This window comes from Rana temporaria, chromosome 4 (genome assembly GCF_905171775.1).
Source record: "Rana temporaria chromosome 4, aRanTem1.1, whole genome shotgun sequence".
Classification (NCBI taxonomy): domain Eukaryota; kingdom Metazoa; phylum Chordata; class Amphibia; order Anura; family Ranidae; genus Rana; species Rana temporaria.
In genome coordinates, this window is record NC_053492.1 from 83,281,965 (window position 1) to 83,306,617 (window position 24,653).

At 42.3% G+C, this 24,653-nt stretch overlaps 1 protein-coding gene across 1 annotated transcript in view; it reads right to left on the minus strand.

Annotated features, from left to right (window-relative positions):
• The window catches only part of NBAS (NBAS subunit of NRZ tethering complex), a 975,710-nt gene that overhangs the window by 102,274 nt on the left and 848,783 nt on the right, over positions 1 to 24,653 (minus strand). Inside the window, exon 49 of the mRNA XM_040348578.1 lies at positions 6,254 to 6,393. Within this exon, the coding sequence (XP_040204512.1) occupies positions 6,254 to 6,393 (140 nt within the window). The remainder of the gene's footprint in view (positions 1 to 6,253; positions 6,394 to 24,653) is intronic.

Genomic DNA, 24,653 nt, shown 5'->3' on the forward strand with positions numbered 1-24,653 from the left:
GTAATTTACGTTCACGTTGAAAGCAATGACGATTTGCGGCGGAATTTCGAGCATGCGCACTGGGATTTTTTCACGAACGGCGCATGCGTTCGTAAAAAACGTCAAATAGGCGGGGTCACAATTAATATACATAAAACACGCCCACATCGCCCACATCATCCACATTTGAATTAGGTGGGCTTACGCCGACACACATACGTTACGCCACAGTAACTAAGGGCGCTTCTGAATACAGAACTTGCGCCCTAAATTACGGTGGCGTAACGTATATGAGATACGTTACGCCGGGCAGATAGATACACCATTGTAGCTAAATCCAGCCCATAGTTTTTCGAGTTTGGTGTGGAGAAACTTGGGTAGCTTGCACAGAACTCTAACCTCAACCCTACTAAACACCATTGGGGTGATTTGGATTGCCAACTGCAAGCCACGTCTTCTCACCTAACAGCAGCATCTGACCTTGAAAGCTTACAGTTATTTGTACTACAAAAATGCAGTTATCCTTTACGATAACTTCCACACTATATCTCACTCTTTTCCTTCCAGAGGAAGGAAAGCCACTTCAGGGCAGCCACAAAACAAACACGCTATCCTGCAGTTATGGATTTAATTTAGATCTGTCATTCAGTATCATGAGGAGGGAGTTATGGAAAATATATATATATATATATTTTCCTTTAAGCATGCTAATTCAAAATTTGCACTGACTGGTATGTAAACAGTATATTGTATGCAGAAGACTGACTAATCATTCCTTTGCAATAAAGGCTTTAGAAATCTCCAGTGGAGGGTCATAATGCAAAATAAAATATAAAAGAAAAAGCCTGCATGAAATAGGCATGCTGAAAACCTTAACATTGTATTTTTCTTATATGAAACATTTAGGGAACTGCAACCTCTGAGACAAGAACACAGGTTCTGGGAAAAATATATATATACACACACACTTTTATTTTGCCCCCACCCCCTCAACATCTCTGGTCTATCGTCTAAATGGCCACAAAATGTAGTAATTATTATTTATTTTTTTAAAGGAAAGCGGCCTTTAACACGTATGGTGACGAAGAGTTTAGAATCTCTACAGGGAGTCTATTTCTGTAGTTTAAACAGAGCTGAGATCAATGGCTCAGGGAAAGTTCCAGTGGAAAAGAGTTAGTAACTAGCATCTACCCCACTGCTGACAAGTGAAGAATGACACTTCGTGCTGAGTAGCCCATAAAAAAAAGTTAATTCCAACGCTCACCTTGAAGCATAGATAAAAGACTGAATGATTGCTGATGGTGAAGAGTGCAGGCACACAGGCTACATCTAAATCATGGAGTGTTAAACAGTAAAAGCACACAACCTCTAGCACATGCCGCTCAGCAATGCTTGACTGGACTCTTAACTCTTTAACTCCAGCACTATTTTCTTCACCTTTTGTCTGGCTGGACTTCCTAATGCTGTTTTTGCTGTTTTGCCAGATATCAGTTTTGTAGATCTTGCAACTAATATAAACATTTGGCATTTAAAAACACACTTTACCAGTACTCTCTAGTCAAACAGAAGATATTTATTTAAAGGTATTTAAAGCAAACCTGGTTTGCGAGAAATATGAGGGCTGCAATTGCTGACCTCTCCTACCGATCAAGGTCATCTGACTGTCATCCTGGTGCTTTGGCGCTTTCTGAATCATTTAAAAACTGAAGTATGCATATCAGACATGTTGGGCCAGATTCAGGTAGATCAGCGGATCTTTAGATCCGCGTGATCTATCTGATTTAAGATACGCTGCCGCAAGTTTGAGAGGCAAGTGGGTAATTCACAAACCACTTACCTCCAAACTTGCGGCGGCGTCTCGCAAATCCCCCGGCGGAATTCAAATTCCGCGGCTAGGGGGAGTGTACTATTTAAATCAGGCGCGTTCCCGCACCGATTTAAATGGGCATGCGCCGTCCGCGAAATTTCCTGGCGTGCATTGCTCCCACTGACGTCACTAGGACGTCAGTGGTTTCGACGTGAGCGTAACTTGCGACGCGCGGGTTTCGGAATCGGCGTACGCAAACGACGTAAAAAAATTCAAAATCGACGCGGGAACGACGGCTATACTTAACATTGGCTGCACCTCATAGAAGCAGGGGTAAGTATACGCCGGGAAAACCGCAACGGAAACGTCGTAACAAACTGCTTCGGGTCCGCGTACGTTCGTGAATTTGCGTATCTCGCTGATTTACATATTATTTAGCGTAAATCAGCGGGAACGCCCCCCGCGCCATTTTCAAATTGAAAATAAGATCCGACGGTGTAACACAGTTACACCTGTCGGATCTTAGCCATATCTATGCGTAACTGATTCTATGAATCAGGCGCATAGATACGACCAGTGTAAGTCAGAGATACGACGGCGTATCAGGAGATACACCGTCGTATCTCTCTGTGAATCTGGCCCGTTGACTTTGCTTGCTGCATGTTTGTTCTAAGGCTGTGATTCAGAAGCTCAAATTGGATTGCACAACAACCCACTGATGCATGCGTGTGTTACTGCATTGAATACGAGTGAAGCCCGTCTAAAACATTATTCTCTATAATGCATGTTCCCAGGTATATCCCTTCAAGTGTATGTATAGCCAAAAATAGTTTTAAGTAAAGAAGAGTTGGATTAAAACCCCTGCCAGTTTATTTTTTGCTATCTCTGTTCAACAGGGGATATTTTGCTCCGCTTCCAGTCTTGGCAACACAACAGAAAGTATGAGGAAATGTGAAAGTGAAGGGAATTCCTCTCTTGGGTAATTGTCACCAGAATTGGAATGACCATTCTGGATTTTCCATTACTTTCTTTCCTGCTGACAATGGTCATCAGGACAAATAAAAAAAAAAATGCCAAAAGTTATGGATATACATACATTTTAATCTTCTTTTCCATATGCTAACTTTGGTGACAAAACACTTGCATACATCTAATTTAGGTTACAATTTAAAAAAAAAAAAATCCTTTTACCACAATGTCTTTTCTAATACTACTATTTTCCTATTATTTTATGTGCTCTATTATCACATACTGGCTTACAGCACTAATAGCAAGGAAAGATAACTTTAGAATCCACAAATTGTACTTATATTTCTAGCATACAAAGTCCACGTCAAGCTCATGAAGGCTACACTAACAAATTGCTATTTTTTTTTTGCTTCATAAAGTTTTTGCTATTTTATCAATCAGAAAACTGACTGTCCGCAAAGATTTCTTCCAATGTAACAAAAACAACCATTGCTTGAATACCAAAATCCGGAGGAAATCCTTTGCGCTGACCAGCTGTTATGTTAAAGTGGAGGTTTACCCAAAAGTCACATTTGACACCTTTCAGGGGGGAGGGGGTGCAGATACCTGTAGAAAACAGGTATTTGCACCACTTCCTGGTAGACACTCTCATGGGAGTTCGGCCCCTCCGCGTCACCCCCCCCCCCCCGTTGTGTTCTGGGATTATTGTTATTTGGCTCCCAGAACACTACGGGGACCAGTAGGAACGGGGCAGCGCGACTCGCACATGCGCAGTAGGGAACCGGGCAGTGAAGCCGCAGCGCTTCACTTCCCAATTCCCTCACTGAGTATGGCGGCGGGGGAAGCCGAAAGCCGAGCTACCGCTCAGCTTTGGCTGCCGAAGTTGCTGGCAACCTGGACAGGCAAGTGTCCATTTTTTAAAAGTCAGCAGCTGCTGTATTTGTAGCTGTTGGCTTTTAAAAAACAAATTTCAGGTGAACCACTGCTTTAAGGATGCAACTGGTAAAAATGACCTGTTCTATACTAATATTCAATAAATCAACGTAGAAAAGACTTAAAGGGGTTGTAAAGGTACAATAGAAATCATGTAAACAGGGAGAGGGCCGGTGTTGGACCACAGAACTATCTAATGGTTGGAAGATAGAAAATAATCTGCAGGGAACAGTGCCAGAGTGAGAAGATCACTAGATGATAATATTATTCAAATTTTGCAGGGCAATCCATTAAAAAAAAGGGGACTTTCTTAGAGAGATTTCCTTAAATTTTCTGTCCTGCTGACAATGTTTTGCCAAATGAGAGCAACGCTCAAAAAGCAGCACAAATATAACCAAATGCTTTTCTTTAAAAAAAAGTAGGAAACAGCTACACCTCTTGTAAGCTTTTTTTAATTAATCTGCATTGCTGTTGTATATGTACATTTACTGCCCTGTCTGGGGAAACCATTGCTCCAGGACAAAAAGACACAGAAAATATGTTTCTGAATCTCATAGAGCATTTGAAACTAGATTCGAATTCTTCTCAACATAATCCAAAATTAGCAAAAGCATTATAGACTTGGCATACAGTTTAAACTGGCACAGAACTTTAGGACTTAAAAGAGAAGTATGGGATTTAAGAAAAAAAATAAAACATTATACTCACCTTGGTGGATGCAGCATTGAACCAATGCTGCATTTGTTCCCCGTTGACTCTGCACTAAGATCCGCTCAGTTCTCGGCATTCTGTGAGCAGACAGCCGGGGACTGTCAGTCACTGGCTCTTTGCTCTGTCCCTCTAGCCTTCACTGGAGTGCTGGGCTTCGGGGGGGCAGGAGGGGCTGGCTCAGGCTCTCAGTGGATTGCTGAGAGGCTGAGCCAGCTGCCGGTCACTGGTTCTGGGTGGATCACAACCATATGGCCAAAGTCTTTTCAGAGCCTGGACTTCAGCCCACTGTCATCTGAAAACAGATCACAGGAGTGCAAAACGAACTGCACTCCTGTGATCTATAGGAGGAGCATAGCCAAGATAGCTTTGGCTATACTTTTCTTTTAAAGTGGAACTAAATTTAAATAGCAAATATATGCTATTTTATATGAAACGTTTATAAATGTTAACTGTGCCTAAGCAGTACCCTTAAAATTGGACTTTTTGTTCCTCCTGAAAGTAGCAGTGAACTTTTGGTATGTAAGGCACTTATGATCTCTTGTGCTAAAATCCTAGTATCTGTATATCTGCTCCTCTGACTGCTAGTCTTAGGAGATTTGAAGTGAATTCTGGTGATAACACTACTGTGCTGCATACTATTTTCCTTGCTGGAGGCTCTGACATAAAGAAGCAAACCCCTGCCTTAACTCAAGATGGTTGCCTTTACACATACAAATCAAGAAAAAGAAGACTTGGTAATGGGGGAAAGGTCAGCTGTACGGAGACCACATGCAATACTAATGATTAGTCCTTCGAAGTCCAGTTCCTCTTTATGGTGATAAATACCAGACCAGGCTGACTTTGGCTTCATCAGGGCTCATGCCTTTAGGTGGCTACCATAATCTTGGGGACATTACTAGGTTGGAATATTTGGGCTAATTATTACTTTCCACAAAGGTAAGGAAGGTACTATGCATATCTGGCCTCTCTCTCTCTCCCTCTCTCTCTCTCTTTGTACACAAGGACATTCTATACATGCTTGGGAGATATGTGTCAACAATAATTAAAGTGGCTATTAAGGCATAATTTTTTTATTGAAACAATAAACATGTTATATTTAGCTGCTCTGGGAAATGGTATTCTACAGGGCTGCATGAAACTACACTTCTGGGGTCCAGCACTTTCCGCTCCACCTCTTTTCTGAGAGCCCCCATAGCAAGCTGTGTGCTGTGGGGGTACGCATGCAGGCATGCTCTTGAGCTGGCCTGCATGCATCCATAGATACGCAGTGCAGGTCAGCCCGCTCCCTCTTCACAGAATTTGATAAACAGCATAGAGAGCCAATGGTTCCCGCTGCTGCCTCAGTGTACTATGTGAAGATCGAGAGAGAGCAACAGCTGGGCTCAGCACTGGATTGAAAGAGGAGCCAGGTAATTGTTTAGGGGAGCTGAGGGGAACTGATCTTGGAAGGTTTATTTTTACCTTAATGCAAAAAATGCATTAAAGTAAAAAATCTTATGCCTTTAAAACCACTTTAAAAGTTATTCACTGCTTGAAATGTACGGCTGCCAACTAATGGGTTAGTGATGAATTCAAGGCCAATGCTGGTGTAGTGCCCTGCACTGATGTACAGGATGGCTGTAAGAAGTTAGAGCTCTAGTTTCATTGTTTATTGATTTCTTTCTTTTCATGTAGTACAGTTGTATAAGCTGTTTTCATTTTTAGGTACATGGCAAGTCTGAATTAAAGAATTACATAAAGTTTCTTTGGAGGCAGCAGGAAATATAACATAATTTGAAGTTGCAGAGCTTGACGTGTTTTATTTCATTTCCTGGCTGACTGAACTTGGAGAGAAGGCAGAAAACCATTACTTACACACTTGCTCCTTTCATTGGCGGCCAGGCTTGTAGAAGTAAAACTAAGTGCTGGAACTCTTGGCCGGAGTGACTGATGTCCAGCAGCTCTACAAAGAGGCTATATCTTTTCTCTTCATTTTCAATGTCAGACACTTCCACCTGGAGGTTAAGGAAAAAAACACAGCTTAGTCCTTCAATTTATACCACGCAACAAAAGCAAAACGCATGACAGATCCTCTGCACAAAGTGGTGTCCATGGTGGTTAGTCAATGTCTACAATGTGCAGAGCACTCGCTGGGCAAAACTTATTTATCTACAGGAAACTCAAGGACCACATCGTTTCTAGGTTAACTGCCTGATTACTGGAAAACTTGGCTCTAACAATTTCAGGGTTATCTTATGATATGAGAGGACCTAGAGCTAAGGTCATCTAGTGGGTCACATTACCTATTAATAACCATAGGAAGGTATCTAACATTTTCCATTTTTTCAGAGGGAATACTACAGCTGAGTTAGGAGTGAACCAGGCAAGAATGTTCAGACTACACTAAGATCCAGTCTGGAAGATCTGTCTGATATTGGTGACTGTTGCTGCTGCTATGCCTGGCATGTCAATTCTAGTGTTCATCTTGCCTGGGACATTTCTGAAAGTGTCTTGGTGCTGTTTTTTTTTTTTGGGGGGGGGGGGTCTTTGCTAGAGGAACTGTCCTGAGAAGTACTAACATAGTGAAGAGTGTCCCCAATTTATTGCTAAGCATTTAAGGAGTATCCCAGAGCTATACATTTTAAAAAGTCAACCAGTAGACTCGTTGGTGATCAAGAAGAGTGACTGTTGCTGTGTGCCTGGCTGCAATTGCAATAATCTGGGAAAGGAACCTGGGACAAAACAGCAGGCCTATTTGGGGGTGAGCGCTACACCTAATTGTTTATAAAATAAGTATTTGAATTTGTCTTTATATTAGCTTGCCATGATCCCTTACCCACAGGACTGCCACGCAAAAGCGGCTTAACAGAATCACAAATGTTTTGGTTGGCAAGACTCATGAGTCATATTTGAAACTTGAAAGTAAATTTTTTTTTTATTTGCCAAATACAGTCGGCATTGTTTCATATGAGGCCTCATGCGATGTAAAATTGGGTATATTTCTGCGCCCAAGTGCTGCATACAGCTGGGCATAAACATGAATGGCCGGTATATCAGTATACACCAGTACTTGCATACATCCACATAAAATGTACAGATGTATTCTCTGAACGCAGGCTTTCTGCATTTGGTAAATACACGCATAGACTTTACGCAGGTTTATGAGAGTATCAAATAAATATACACACAGTTACTATTCTAGTTAAGGCTTATTTTTGTATATCTTTATTTGAATAATATTTTTTCTGCATATTATTAAAATGCCAAACAAAGTAAAAAAACTTCACTTACAAGCTTACAGTCATTCATTTTCAAATTGATCCAGCCTCTTGACACACAAGCCTAAATTCTGCAGTTTGGGCACTTAGGGCCTGATCCACAAAAACCTGGCGTAACTTAATTTTTCCCGTTTAAGTTACACTGCCGCAAAATCTCTACCTAAGTGCCCGATCCACAAAGCACTTACCTAGAAATTTTGAGCGGTGCAACTTAAATCCGTCCGGCGCAAGGCGTTCCTAATATAATGGGGCGAGTCCCATTTAAATTACGTCCCGCGCCGGACGTACTGCGCATGCTCCCGACGCGATTTTCCTGACGTGCATTGCGCGAAATTACGTTACGCCGAGTTTTGTGAATCGCACCAGGTAAAAAAAGTTGCGTCGGGAAAAAAAAGAGATGCGGCGGGAAAAAAAAAATGTTAAAATTTTTTTTACAGCGTCGTGGGTAATAAGGGTCTACTTTTACATGGTGTACTAACTTTACACTTTGTAAAAGCAGCCCTAATTTTGCAACGGCAAACTAATACTTACGGAGAAAAAACGAAGCGTAAAAGCTTTGTGGATCTCCGTAAGTGCTAATTTGCATACCTGACGCTGGATTTCGACGAGAAATGCCCCCAGCGGCGGCTGCGGTACTGCATCCTAAGATTCGACAGTGTAAGTCCCTTACACATGTCGGATCTTCTGCCTATCTATGAGAAACTGATTCTGTGGATCAGTTCCATAGATAGAAACAGGGATACGACGGCGTATCAGTAGATACGCCGGCGTATCCCTTTTGTGGATCAGGCCCTTAATCCTTTCATTGCCAATACCTAAAGATGAGGTTGACCGCATTAAAGGCCACGAAGCAAGGTAGGGAACCAGATAAAAAGAGAATAGATATTTTTAGATGATGAGCAGCTGATGTAAATATTCTCATACTATCAATTTTTATTATATTATATTAATATTTTAATATTTTACAATCTTAAATATTTGATTTATAATTAAATATGTGCAGCGGGGTTGCCATAATTGCTGATTACATTTCCAAGCTCTTCCCATTCAGGGTGTAGTGAGACTCATGAAAGAACACCACAAAGTAAATATACTCACCTTTCACTACCACTCCACTCCACTCCAAACCCAATGTAAGCAGTTTTTTTTTGCATGGCGACTGGCTGTAAAGGGTGTGCATGGGGGTCACAAGCACCTTGTATTCATTAAGGGCTCAAACAGAGCACTAGAAGGGTGGATGAGTGGGCTAAAGGTGCGTACAAGTGCGAAAAAAGAGAACCTGTCATTTGCCCTAAGAGGGAAAAATTACAGATTCTCTGTAGAGACCTTTGATAGCAAAAACAAATATTCTGGTAATTGCATTGGGGTTAACATCTTTCATTTTAGCAACTAGTGTATGAAGTCCTTTTTATTTTATTCTGTTACAAACTTTTGTCCACCAGTGTTAATTTTGTCAACGAAAAAATTCTCATCATAGTTTTCGGCAGCTGCATGTTTCAGTGACAAAAACTAAAACAAGAATAAAATGATGACGAAAATCAATTCCAACTTTCATCAATGAATGAAAAAAGAACAAAAGTGTGTGTGTGTTGTTTACCCCCCCCCCAAAAAAAAAACATCTGCTTTTCTCAGTTTTGGCTGAGAGACGCAGGCTCCCTCTATCTGCCTGGCTGCTGCCTGAGAGTTCAGGAACAATGCCCTGCAATCCACATGGTGAGTGTTTCCCCCTCCCAGCAAGGTAGCAGTGCTTAGCACTGTGTACAGTAAACAGTCTTCCCAGATGTTCTCTGCCATGTGCACTCCTAAATATGTCTAGTACACATTAATATTTTTTTTTTATTGAACGAAAAAAAACAGAGCTCCGATCGGAGCCACTGTACTATCATACCAATGTTAGTACAGCAATCCCCCCCCCCTCCCCACTGAGCTGTTGTGTTCTGAGAGTGATCAGTAGCCGGTTGGCTGCTGGTTTTCCAGCATGTCCGGCTCAGATACACACGGGCCAAATGTTGGCCATTTTCTATTGAACCAGTTGTTGTCTGCTGACATTTGGCTTGTGTGTACTAGGTAGAGCTGCATGATTAATCGTTAAAAAAAATGCAATCTCGATTCAACCCCCCTCTCGATCTAAACTGGCATTTCTCCAATTCTATGTAAACAGTGCAGAGACAGCTGTTAAAAACAAAAAAAGCTGGAAAATGTTTATCAACATTCCTCAATACAGAGAGATAGAGAAGAGATACAATGTATCTCTCAGTTCTTTTAGATCAAATGGATAAACTTTGGTCTGTAAATAAGGTCAGTTTAACCACTTAAAGACTAAACCTTTTTCTGACACTTGTTGCTTACAAGTTATAATCAGTATTTGTTGCTAGAAAATTACATATAACCCCCAAACATTATATATATATTTTTAGCAGAGACCCTAGAGGTCAAAATGGCAATTGTTGCAATATTTTATGTCACACTGTATTTGTGCAGCAGTCTTTCAAACACAATTTTTGGGGAAAAATACACTTTAATGAATTAAAAAAACTAAACAGTAAACAGATACCAGTTTTTTGGTATAATATGAAAGATGATGTTACAAGAATCATGACCTTTATTCTAAGCAAAAAAATTGTGTTTCTCTTTTTATCAAAAATGATGCAGGTCTAGTACTAGCCATTACTTTCCTATCCCCATTACAGATCAGATTTGGATTTTTATTCCAGAAGTATATAATGAGTTTGGAAATCCTAGAAAAAATGCTTAAAGGGTCACTAAAGGAAATAGTTGTTTTTGCTGAAATGACTGTTTACAGGGTATAGAGACATACTAGTTAAATGATTCCTTTTAAAAATGATTAAAAATAGATAAAAACCAATCATAATGTACCTGCAGTTTAGTTTCGTTTTTGCATGTTGTTTCCTGGTTCTCTGATGTACAGAGACAAAGAGCCAATATAGGGCAGTGATGCTTTGTAAAACAAAACTGGATTGGTGCTGACACACAGTAATCACACCTCCTTGATTAGTCACCACAGTGAGAAATCTCCCAGTACTGTGGTGATCAGGAAACAGACAACCAGGAAGTGTCCAGAACAGAGAGGAATTACAGCAACATCAAAGCAAAAACGAACAATGAGGACATGAAACCAGGACTGCCGTAAGGTAAAGGAAGCTATTTAGCTAAATAAAATTCCTTTAGTGACCCTTTAATTCCACTATTGTTGAGAAAAAACATGCCTCTCTGGGTGATCTATGTACATTGCAAGGATTTTAACAATCTTTGTTGCAGATTTCTATCTAAAGAAATCACAGTGTGTTTTTCTGTGTCCATGTGGGGAAGTGAATCTTATGGGAGTGGTTTCATAATTATCAATCAGCTGCAGCACCTGCAGGGCACTAATGAGGAAAGCTGCTGAACCTGCATTCCTTTAGACGTGTTCCTATTGGGAGTATCTCACCAAAAATTACATTTTTGTTGCAGGAGATGCCTGAAATCTGACTTGTATCTAAAGCTGGCCATACATGGTTGAATTTCGAAAGAATTTTCTTTTGAAAATCAGAGCATTTTTGCATTTTGTGATCCGATGGTGCCACCATTGATTTCGAAATTCGACCAACCAAGCCTTCAATTTCACCTCATGATGCTACAGAAAAGAATTTTCGTAGCTGAGAATCTTCTTTTCTTTCCGGTAATTTTCTTTTCTTGCACATGCGCATTTATTTTTTGATTACATTTCTCGCACGATTCTCCCATCATTGATTAGAAAATCGTTTGTTTTTTCAAAAAATTCCAACATGTCCGATTTCTCAAATCGGTTGTTGCTGCAGCCCACTAATGGTGCGAAATACGAACGAAAATTCTTAGGTAAGATTTTCGAAAGAAAATTCTTTCGAAATTCAACCCATGTATGTTTACCAGTTGCATACTTCGGGGAAAATCAGTGAGCCAATCACACAAGCAGGAAATTATGTTTCTGGGGGGGTGTTCTGTACAACCTCCAGGTAGCTATATTGCATTTTAAGAAAATGACAGAGCTGCAGATTGAAAAGGAAAGGTCATTTTTAATAACCTATAATTACAATATGACTTGTGTCGCAATTGTATACGCAATATTATTTTTCCACCACAAAAGTTACCCTTTAACCACTTCCATACAGGGCATTTTTACCCCCTTCCTGCCCAGACCAATTTTTATTTTTCAGCACTTGAATGAATGAATGACAATTGCGCAGTCGTGCGACGTGGCTTCCAAACAAAATTGACACCCTTTTGTTCCCACAAATAGAGCTTTCTTTTGGTGGTATTTGATCACCACTGCGTTTTTTATTTTTTGCGCTATAAACAAAAGAAGAGCGACAATTTTGAAAAAAACACAATATCTTTTACTTTTTGATTTAATAAATATCATACATTTTTTCAAAAAAAATGTTTTCCCTCAGTTTAGGCCGATACGTATTCCTCTACATATTTTTGGCAAAAAAAAAAATCGCAATAAGCGTATTTGATCGGGTTGCGCAAAAGTTCTAGCATCTACAACATAGAAAATAGAATTATGGCATTTTTTTTTTTTATTGTGACCGTGACATTGCGGCGGACACATCGGACACGTTTTTGGGACCATTCACATTTACACAGCGATTAGTGCTATAAAACTGCACTGATTACTATGTAAATGTGACTGACAGGAAAGGGGTTAACACTAGGGGGCGAGGAAGGGGTTAATATGTTCCCTAAAGTGTGTTCTAACTGTAGGGGGAGGGGGACTCACAAGGGGAGGAGATCGATGTGTGTTCCTCTATACTGGGAACACACATCTGTCTCCTCACCGCTGACAGGACATGGATCTGTGGATCACACACAGATCCATGGTCCTGCCGTGATTGCGGACAATCGCGGGTGCCCGGCGGACATTGCGGCCTCCGGGCACGCGCACCGTGTCCCGAGCATACGACATCCAGTATGAGGGACGGAGGGTTCCCGCCAAAGTCATTTTACAATGACTCGGTAGGGAACGGGTTAAATAATGCATTACAATTTATTAAACCGTTTAAGATTATAGTTGACTAAAATGTAAGGTAGATCTTAGTCAATTAAAATGTACTGGAGATTTTAGTTGACTAAAATATTACTAAAACAATTCAGATAACTAAAATAAGACTAAAACTAAAATGTCATTTTAGTCAAAACACTATGACTAAAACTAATTTGAAAATTTGACATCAAAATGAATACTGTTTCCACATTTACATGCAGCCCAAGCTGCCCAACAGACTTACATACTCCAAACTTTCCTAAAAAAGGAAAAAAAAACATTTAAAAGTAGAATTATCAGTGTTGTCCCTCTACTTCAAATATAGCTGAGACATTAAGAGTGTGCAGAAAATAATTTACAGCAAGAACATGTACATAAAGGTGAGCTTATGCTTTGAAAGTAAATATTCAAACTACAGTTTAATATCAAAACCTTCCAGCAGCCATAATGTCCCCGGGTCTATTGCTACACGCAATGCATCACTGAGATGTTGTTAAATTGCCTTATATTACCTCCTAAACATCATTATAGATATCCATTCCCCTGCATACATTCTTCTGATAAGGCAGTTTCTCTCTAGAACATTATAAAATGCTCGATTTCACATTTGAATTCCCTCTGCAGTAGGTCACAGATTTGAGGCTGAAACAGACGTATTTACGTACTGCCATTATATCTCCAAGCAGGGACATTATTTTGCCGGTTATGAGGGGGAGAGACTGAAACGTAGATCTGATCTTTATTTCCTTAAAATGACTTTGTTAAACTTCATTTTCTCCAGAACAGCGTTTTTCAGACACTAAAATATAATCTCCCTTTTTAATCCAAAAAAAATCTCATTTTTTTTCCATGAGAGGAGGGACTGAACGCTTCATTGATTGAGGGTGACTTTAACCATCACCAAGGCAGAGTCTTCAGCGGCAGATTGACTGCTTATCAGCAATAGATTCACCAAGGTTGACACAAAGCTCTAGGTTTTTAGCCTCACCAGAGGACATCAAGTTAACCTTGCATGCAGGTGAATCACCACTTAATTCCTGTAAACAAACCTTTTAAAGAAGTACTTTAGTCTAACGGGAATAGCATGGGTATAAAAGAACACTTTGATCGACTTTTCTTTTAATATGACGGCAGCTTTTAGGTACGTTATATGCTTTACAGTATCTGACATCCTCCCGAACTATGCGCCTCCGCTGCATTGAACTGACTGATGGGACAGATCATGTAGGAGCAGGACATGGTTTCTTTTTGAACTGTGGACCTACTTAGCTTTAACATGTTGCAGAGAATCAGTCCTTGTAAATTACCACTGGCCTCATGTCTCAAAATGGAAAAGGACCTAAACACATCTAGGTCTGAGAAAGTATGAAACATGGACCATGGTCACCACCAGTACAATTAACATTAACTCAGGAATCAGCCTTCAAAGTTTTAGCCCAATGGCATATAGTTCCATCCAGGTCAGCACACCTCCATCCTAGCCTATCGGACAAAGACTTCCCCTGGCAATGTCTAACACACATGGTGGACCTGTCCATTGTTAAGTAGGTCTTGGGCCAGAATATTCAATATTTTCCAAAACATGTTCACATTACGCTTCCCTTCTTCACTTACAGTTTCCCTTCTTACAAGCATGGGAACAGGATTTGGGAATTACCTTCTCGGAGTCACAGAAAAGGAAAATACTGCTTTTTACACATAAGGCGTCAATGGCAACTAAATATCAGGAAGGAGGGTACAAGATTCTAACCAGGTGGTATAGAACCCCTGTTGTATTAAATAGGATGTTTCCACAAGTATCTAATCAATGTTGGAGATGTCAACAGGCAGAAGGTACTATTCTACACATTTTTTGGGAATGTCCTGGTCTGAGAGAATTTTGGAAAATGGTGTCTGAAACTGTAAAAAAAATTACAGATGTGTCTCTTGGAGAAAAACCATCAGATTTTCTATTACATGATATGAATGAAAAATACAAAAACTCTCTTGTAAGGCATTTACTTACTGCAGCAAAAGCGTGTATTCCGTGTCTCTGGAAAAGTACAGTAGCTCCAACAAAAATACAATGGATGGGGAGGATAGCGGAGATTCAACAAATGGAAAATCTGACTATGATATTGAGAGAGCAGGAAGGAAAGTACCAAGAAATCTGGTTACCATATGAGGAATATAAGAGACAAAATCCGTAGGGTGGGGGTACTGGGGGCGGGGGGGGGACCAGTTCTCGTTTTTTTTTCTCTCTCTTTTCTCTTTTTTTCGGTGCTTGCCTCTTTTCTATTTTTCTTGAGCAGCACCTGGTGGTATTGATGTGAAGGATAACTAGGGGCTAATGCCTGAGGTTAGGAAAAGGTATGGTGTTAACATTGTGTAATAAGAATTGAGTTGATTAGAATTTAAGGAAGAATCTTAGGTTAAGAAGTATACAGGTACCGGTTAGTTAATATAAAGAAGTGGTAATAATTGGTTAAATTGGTAAAGATTTAGTTACAATGGAAGAACTGATATATGTATTTATTCATAATGTTATTGCTGTTAACAAAAAAAAAGAATTTATAAAAAAAAAAAAAATACAGTCTCCCTTCTCTCACCAGAGCGCAGCATAAACGCATGACTTATATCTTATGCCCCGTACACACGATCGGAAATTGACAGAAAAAGTCTGTGTGAGCTTTTGAACGGAAATTCCGACAATGTATATGCTCCATCGGACTTTGCTGTCGTAATTTCCACCAACAATAGATTGAGAGCTGGGTCTCAAATTTTCAGATGGAAAAAAATTCCTCTTGGAAAATCCGATCGTCTGTAGCAATTCCGGCGCATGCTCGGAAAGAATTGAACGCACCTTTGGAAGCATTGAACTTAATTTTCTCGGCTTGTGGTAGTGTTGTACGTCACTGCGTTCTTGATGGAACAAAAGTTCAGAGAACTTTTGTGTAACCGTGTGTATGCAAGCAAAGCTTGTGCGGAATTCCGTCGGAAAAAACATCCAAGGTTTTTCAGACGGAAAATCCGATCGTGTGTATGCAGCATTTGGCCATAACACATAATTGGAATATAGAACTTACCCTATATGATGAGGTTAAGCAAAGGATAGGCTTTTTCATTAATGAAAAATTAACAAGTATCTTCATCAACTCACATCAGTGGTACCTGAAAAAACAGAACCCCTGGATCCAATATATGTATTACCTCACTCTTAATGGTTGGCTTTAAACTCCTAAAAAAACTGCCTTGATGGTATTGAGTCTGGAGGGACTCGGACACCATCCTCCCTCCTCCTTTAATCCCAACTCTTAGCAACCTGTTCTTCCTTTGCCCCCCCCCCCACCACCACCACCACCTTTTCTTCCAATTCTTCTATACAGTACAGGATCTGATGCAAAATCCTGTCCTCAACATTGCAGATCTATGACCCGCAAAATCACCAGTCCCAGTCATGACAAACCCCCTCCCCTTGGACCTTAACTGGAGCCTAGAATTCAGACTATCATCCTATACTTTTACCTGTCACGCATTAGGAACATAACCTTCAATGTAACCTATCCTTGATTTTGAATCAGAACCAGAGAACCTCTGAGAAACGTCTAAACTTTTCACAACTGGTTGACACACTATAGTGCATGGGTGCTCAACCTGTGGCTCTCCAGCTGTTGCGGAACTACAATTCCCATGAGGCATTGCAAGCCGCTGACAGGTACAAGCATGTCTCCCAAAGGCTGAGGCATTATGGGAATTGTAGTTTTGCAACAGCTGGAGAGCCACAGGTTGAGCACCCATGCTATAGTGGCTTTACCTGTTTAGTCTATTTTACAATTTACTGCAACATTTTTGTTATTGCTTTTTGACAAAGTGAATTTACTTTAGGAGCATTTTGAGTTGGGAAATGCTGTCAGTATACATCTGGTGTCAAAGAAAAATTTAACTAACTGTACTGGAACAGTGCCTGAGAAAAACAGTCTATTCTGTTTTCTAGCTGACCTGACTTCTGTCAGGGATGTGACTCTGAACACCATCTACCCCGAGCATTTCTTTTTTTATGGACTTTATCTCTGCCTAATAATCAATCTCCTGAGCGCAACATCAGCTGTCATCAGCCAGGCTACTCTTTGGTCACAGGCCTATGTGAAAAATCCCATATGTGGCGGATCCTGTTGGAGACTTGACCCTTAGGCAAGCCATAGATAATTCAATATTCTTATATGGTATAAACCATGGGAAGGAAAGAAAAATCGCTGGGATTCCTGCATAAACAGTTAGTATTGATGCACAATCCCTCCTGAGGAGCTATTGTGTTTTGCTGACGGGGAGCCTGCTCTGCAGGCAGAACACAGTGGTTACTTTCCAGGTACAGGTAAAGTTGGCATATCAATGAATATACAGCAATAAAAAATTCTATATTTACGATGCTGCATAAAAGATTCCAGTATACAAAAAAAGCACTAATAAGTCATAGATTATAGCTATAGTAAGGCCTCTTTAGATTGAAATGCATTAGTGCTTATTTGCTTCATCGTAAATAAAGAATTCCTTATTGCTGCACATCCAATGGACTACCAACTTGTACAGCTGCAGCGCGATCGTCCAGTTCTGGCTGGGTATCCATGAATGTCCACCCAGAATTACACCCCCCAGCAGAACCACACAGTGAGAACCATGCTGCTGCGTGTATCTGGCATGATCTGTGATCTGTGTTCTTCGGACACAGCTGATGTCATATCGGGGTAAATAGCCAATCACAGCAGCCCTTTACCTTTGTTATTATATTATACAAGATTTATATAGTTTATGAAGTGCTTTACAATAAAAATGCAGATAGTACAATTACCATACAGAAGGAAAAGGAGGGTCCTGCTCATGAAGCTTATAATCTAAAGGCGGGGTGGTACAAAAGGTAATGGCTGCAGGGGATGATTTGATGCAGGGGACTGAACAACAGTTCTTAGGTGGAGGTGAGATAGGCTTACCTGAATAAGTGAGTTTTCAAGGATCCCCCAAAGATAGACAGGGTCGGATCTGACTAGACATACTGGGGCAGGGAGTTCCAGAGAATGGGAGAGGCTCTGGAGAAGTCCTGGAGGCGAGCATGGGAAGAGGTAACAAGGGAGATAGAGAGCAGGAGGTTCTGGGATGAGTGGAAAGGACAATTTGGGCGATATAAGCAGATGAGGTTGGAGATGTAGCTAGAGGTGATGTTGTGAATGGCCTTGTATGTTGTGGTTAGTATTTAAAATTGTATACAATGGGGTAGGGGAAGCATGTAGAGACTTGGTAGAGAGAGGCAGCAGTCACAGATTGGTTAGTAAGATGTATAAGTCTGGCAGCAGCATTCATAATAGACTGAAGGGGGGAAAGCCTGTAGTGTAAAGGGGGGATTTTTCATGTGATCAGCTGTGTCAGCTGATCACAATGTAAACACGCTTGCTGGTTATCGGAATTCATTTCCTCAAGTGCTGTCACAGCAGTAACCCACAAGTGTAACAGAGGACATTTACACTGGTAATCAGGGCAATACTGCCAATTAGTGCTGCCTATCAATGCCCATCAGTGCAGCCACATCAGCGCCAATCAGTGCAGCCACATCAGCGCCAATCAGTGCAGCCTCCTCAGCGCCAATCAGTGCAGCCTCCTCAGCGCCAATCAGTGCAGCCTCCTCAGCGCCAATCAGTGCAGCCTCCTCAGCGCCAATCAGTGCAGCCTCCTCAGCGCCAATCAGTGCAGCCTCCTCAGCGCCAATCAGTGCAGCCTCCTCAGCGCCAATCAGTGCAGCCTCCTCAGCGCCAATCAGTGCAGCCTCCTCAGCGCCAATCAGTGCAGCCTCCTCAGCGCAAATCAGTGCAGCCTCCTCAGCGCAAATCAGTGCAGCCTCCTCAGCGCAAATCAGTGCAGCCTCCTCAGCGCCAATCAGTGCAGCCTCCTCAGCGCCAATCAGTGCAGCCTCCTCAGCGCCAATCAGTGCAGCCTCCTCAGCGCCAATCAGTGCAGCCTCCTCAGCGCCAATCAGTGGCAGGCCTCCTCAGCGCCAATCAGTGCAGCCTCCTCAGCGCCAATCAGTGCAGCCTCCTCAGCGCCAATCAGTGCAGCCTCCTCAGCGCAAATCAGTGCAGCCTCCTCAGCGCAAATCAGTGCAGCCTCCTCAGCGCAAATCAGTGCAGCCTCCTCAGCGCAAATCAGTGCAGCCTCCTCAGCGCAAATCAGTGCAGCCTCCTCAGCGCAAATCAGTGCAGCCTCCACAGCGCAAATCAGTGCAGCCTCCACAGCGCAAATCAGTGCAGCCTCCACAGCGCAAATCAGTGCAGCTTCCACAGCGCAAATCAGTGCAGCCTCCACAGCGCAAATCAGTGCAGCCTCCACAGCGCAAATCAGTGCAGCCTCCCCAGCGCAAATCAGTGCAGCCTCCCCAGCGCAAATCAGTGCAGCCTCCCCAGCGCAAATCAGTGCAGCCTCCCCAGCGCAAATCAGTGCAGCCTCCTCAGCGCAAATCAGTGCAGCCTCATCAGCGCAAATCAGTGCAGCCTCATCAGCGCAAATCCGTGCAGCCTCATCAGCGCAAATCCGTGCAGCCTCACCAGCGCAAATCCGTGCAGCCTCACCAGCGCAAATCCGTGCAGCCTCATCAGCGCAAATCCATCCAGCCTCATCAGCGCAAATCAGTGCCAGAGAAAAATGACTTATTTGCAAAAAATTTAACAGAAAATAAGAAAAATCTTTTTGGTCTTTTTTCCTTTGTTTGACATCGCTGAAATCTGGGAAGGAAGGAAAGGGGGGAAAATGCCCAATAGGCAAGTGGATAATGGCTTGTGAAAGCATCAGTCTTGCACTGGAATTGCATTAATCTCTTGGGGTCTGGATTACAGGGTTGCAGCACCTTGTGTTTTGTTTGTTTGTTACAATCATTACTGCTGGCAGTAATCACATGTAAAAAATCCAAAAGGCTGGTTGTATCCAAGTCGATATATGGATCAACTTGGGTATAATTAGCCTGCCCATAGATAGATCGAATCTTGGTCAGTCCCTGCTGAACTGGCCAAGATGCAATCAATCTATGGCCAGCTTTAAGCTGGTCATGTAACTTGTAAAATCTCCTTTAGACCTACCAACAAATATATAGTATGAGAGACTGCCTGACTGGAATATACATTGAATAGTTTGTTTAGGTGGAGCCTCTGCTACTTTTTAGAAGATCCAAAGTAAACTGAATACTTTTTTTTATGTCGCTTAGGTACTGAAAAAAATAAGTCACTCCTGCCGAGACACTCACCTTTAATCAGGAACTGTCCACTACCGTACCTTTTCTTGATCACAAGATACCCAGTCTTATGGTTGAGTGATGCCCTGCATAATTCAACCTGGAAGATTGAAGACTACATTTTGAATGCATGCGTTATGGCCCCACTCCCTAAGGGTGTGTACCCAAAGTACTTTTAGTGTACTGGTGAAAATAGTGGCGCTGACACCATCATCTCAGCACCGCTATTTGCATCAGTTAAAGTATAACTAAAGGTAAAACGTTTTTTAAAGGTTTGAATGAAGTGTAGAGGGATTAGAATGCTTGTCAGTTTGTATTGTGGTCTGTGTCGTTGTTGATGAAATTCAGCCTCTCTATTTGTCCTGTTTACCGTTATCTTAAAAAGTGAAAGTAAAGTTCCAAATTTTGGGTTGCCCCCAGAAAAGTAATAGAGGGGAAAACTTCCAATTGAGACACTAGTTCTGGTGGTCCCCGAGGGATTCCCTTAATTTGCAGAGATTTCCTCTCACTTCCTGTTTGTCTATGAGACAGAAAGTAAAGAGAAAGCTCCGCAATGGGACAGATGGTGAAAAAAAAAAAAAAAGGGTTATAACCCTTCCTTGCTTTATCCAAACTGGAAAAAAAATAAGTTTTGCCTTTAGTTTTACTTTAAGACTGCCCAGCCTGGAGAATAGGCAAAGATGAAATGTCTCCTACAGTGCAACCGTTCTGAAGAATTTAGAAAAGTTAAGTATAAAAAACAAAGTCAAAAACACAGCCAGTGGTGACCAGCTCTCTGATTAGGGGCTTTAAGATTCTGTGCTTTGGGGGAGCTTCTAAATACCAAAAGGGGCATCTGTGTACATGTAACTTGAGCACATTCATTATGTTTTCAGCTAGGTGATTATTTTAGGCACAAATAGCAGTTTTTTCCCCCCCCATAAACTTGCAAATAATCAGTTGGATTTTTGCTTCCAAATAAGGCAGACATATGCGTAGCCAGAGCTAGGGAAGCTCCTATTGATTTATGGGAATTAAGCTTTTTCCCGATTCAGGTATGAAGTCCGGAAAGGAACTGTTTATGTACAAAAACAAAAACCACAATTCTACAGCAGTTAGTGGAATCAGGGCAAAAAAAAAAAAAGTATAGTATTCATTTAGAATTACTAAAACAATTATATTGATGTGGTTGTTATTGTTTCAGTTTATTTCTTATTTTAAAAGCAGTTTCAAATGCACAGAAATGTAAAGACCGAGCGCTGTTAAGAAGGTGAGTGAGTGAGTGAGTGAGTGAGTGAGAAACTTGTAATGGGCGGGGGAGTCCATGTAAACAGCCTTTGATTATTCAGCAAATGTGCCACACGTACATAAAATAAGAGTGTACAAGGTAGAGACAGAAATTAAGCTCATACACTTTCAGCTGTCCTAGTACACCAACATCTGCGTAAGGCAGTAAACACTATGGCCCGGATTCACAAAGCACTTGCGCTGACGTATATCCAGGTACGCCGCGTAAGTGCAAATATGCGCCGTCGTATCTGTGCACCGTACCCACATACCAGGATACGCCTAAAAACAGGCTTCATCCCACCGACGTAACTTGCCTACGCCGGCGTAGAGTGGGCGCATATTTACGCTGGACGCATGTGGCGCTCCCATTGATTTTCTATTCAAGTATGCAAATGAGGGAGATACGGCGATTCACGAACGTACATGCACCCGACGCAGGCTACGCGATGTGCACGTAAGTTGTACGTCCGGCGTAAAGTTATGCCCCATAAAGGAGGTGTAACCCAGCAGCAGACATGCAAAGGTCTGCTCCAGGGAACACAAGCCAGCGTATTTTACGTAGTTTACGTTGGACATGAATATGGCTGGGCGTAGGTTACGTTCACGCCGTAGGCAGTGATCCAACGTATCTTAGGGAGTTGTTTATTATACGTATCTGTCTGGCGCTCGGCCCATCATTTGCATGGGGTCACGCCTCATTTGCATGGCTCAGACCCACTTCCACCTACGCCGGCTTACGCCTAGGAAACCCAGCGCAGTTTTGGGAGCAAGTGCTTTGTGAATTCTGTGCTTGCCTCTCTGTGCTGCGTCGGCGTAGCATATATTATTTGCGCTACAGTGGCGTAATGTGTGCCCGCTCTCTGTGAATTCGGGCCTATATTACCACAGCTACAAGGATAGCATGGAAAAAGACTAGAAATGATCTTACTTAAAGTTAGCCATGCAGTAAAATAAATTTAAACCTTATCCTCCCTCCAGCCCCTCAGTTCTTCCAGAGTACCTCTGGCCAGCTGGGGAGACACAAGAACACATCATACCAAAAAACATTTTATCTTACCCGACGGCCTCGTATGATGAGTTTTCAGAGATAACCACAAAATGGATGGGTACTGGTGTTGTCCTGAAAGACTCCTGGAAAAGGGATGTTACCGGTAAGTAAACCCATTTTTCCCTGTTCGTCTTTCAGGATAGCCACCATAGAGGATAAGCGAGCACCTTACCTTAGGGTGGGACTACTGCCTGCAGTACTTTATGCCCAAAGGCCTGGTCTTTGGCAGATATCAGGTCCAGTCTGTAGTGCTTCACAAACGTGGAAAAACTGGACCACGTTGCGGCCCTACAAATTTGCTCTGGGGAAGCACCAGCCCACTCTGCTTGAGAAGTCGCCACTGCCCTGGTGGAGTGTGCCCCCATACCATCTGGAGGCTCCACCCCCCTCGTTACATAAGCCTGAATAATGGCTGACCTTAACCATCTAACTATTGTGCGTCTAGAGGCTCTAGAGCCCCTCTTGGACCCTGAAAATAATACAAAAAGTTATCAGATTTCCTAAACTGACCTGTACTGTCTAAGTACTGAAGGACGCACCTCCTAACGTCCAAATTATGAAAACTGTGTTCCTGTTCCCTCACAGGATACGAGCAAAACGTAGGCAAAACAATTTATTGGCCTCTATGAAAATCCGAAGATACATTAGGCAAGAAGGCCGGATCTGTTTTAAAAGCCACACGATCCGAAAAAACTTTAAAAAATGGTGCCCTAATAGAAAGGGCTTCGAGTTCACTCACTCTTCTAGCTGTAGTGATCGCCACTAGAAACACAGTTTTGAGTGTGATCACTTTTAACGTGCAGCTTTCCAATGGCTCAAACGGTTCCCCTGTGAAAGCCTGTAAAACCAAGGGGAGATCCCACATTGGGAAGGAGGGGGCTCTGACTGGTCTCCGTCTGCTTAAGGCTTTAAAGAACCTCACTATCCATGGGTCTGTTGCTAGCTGTTTTTCCAGGAATACGCTTAAAGCTGAAGCTTGTCCTTTCAGGGTGCTAATGGCCAGACCCTTATCTGCCCCAGACTGCAGAAATTCCAACACTGCTACAGAGCTGTGGATATTGAAGGAGCTTTCCAAGCATCAGCTATTAAAACACTTCAAAACCTTTAGATAGATCGCTTGCGTCTCTCTCTTTCTGCAACTTAGAAGAGTCGCTATTAGACGTTCTGAGAATCCTTTGCCCCTTAGCAATTCCTCTTCAGAAGCCAAGCTGCTAGGTTACACCTCTCCACCTGGGGACAACAGATTGGACCTTGAGAAATAAGATCTTCCCGGACTGGCAGAATCTAGGGAGGCTCCACCGACAGGCCCTTCAGGATGGAGAACCATGGTCTTCTGGGTCAATGTGGTGCAATCAGGATGAGAGTTGTGCTCTCTATCTGCAATTTCCTTAATATTGCAGGAATTAGAACCGGAGGAGGGAAAGCATAGCACTTGGAGAATTGCCAAGTCTGGGCCAGAGCATCCACTTCTAAAGTTCCGTCCTGACTGTTCAGGGAAAAATAGAGCCGTGTTTTGGTGTTTTCCCTTGAGGTGACTAGGTCCACCCCCACCTTCGAGTGATCATTTTGAAGATTTCTTGGTTCAGAACCCAGTCGCCCTCTCAGCTTCCTCCTGCTGAGGAAGTCCGCTACCTGATTTCGTTCCCCTTTAAATGAATTGCTGAAAGAGACAGAACATTGGCCTCGGCCCATTTGAGAATGGTTTCCGTCAGAGCCCACAAGGATTGTTGATATAGGCTATCGCGGAAGAGTTGTCCGACCGAACTCGCACATGCTGACCCTGGAGCTCCCTTTGAAAAGCTCTGAGTGCCAAATATATTGCCCTCAGCTCCCTCCAATTCGAGGACCTCCTTGAGTCCTCGTTTTTTCAGGTACCCTGCACCAAGTGGGAATTTAGATGTGCTCCCCACCCTGTTGTGCCACTGGTGTCCGTCGTTATGGTCCTGGATACTGGCAAGACCAATTCCAGACCCTGTGACAGATTTGCCCCCTTCCTCCACCACCAAAGGGCTCTCTTGACCTAAACTGGCACCGTTATCAGGGAGTCCAGAGACCCTGGATTGTGGTCCTAGATACTCAGGATGAACAGGTGCAGAAGACAAAAATGCAGCCCTGCCCACTGTACAGCCAGAAGCGTGGACATCAGTAAGCCCAAGGCTGACATGGCTTTTCTTACTGAAACCTGACAGCTGCCCTGAAGGAGCAACATTGCATTGCCACCTTCTGGATCTTTTCCACTGGAAGGAAAAGCATCTGCTTTGTTGAAACCAACACATCCCAGGAAAGTGACCTTTTGTGAAGGAGTCAGACTTGATTTTTCCAGGTTCAAGAGCCACACCAAGTTTTCTAGGATGTCCCTTGTTACCTGAAGATCTCGGGACAACTACTCCGGGGAAGGGGCAAACAGGAGA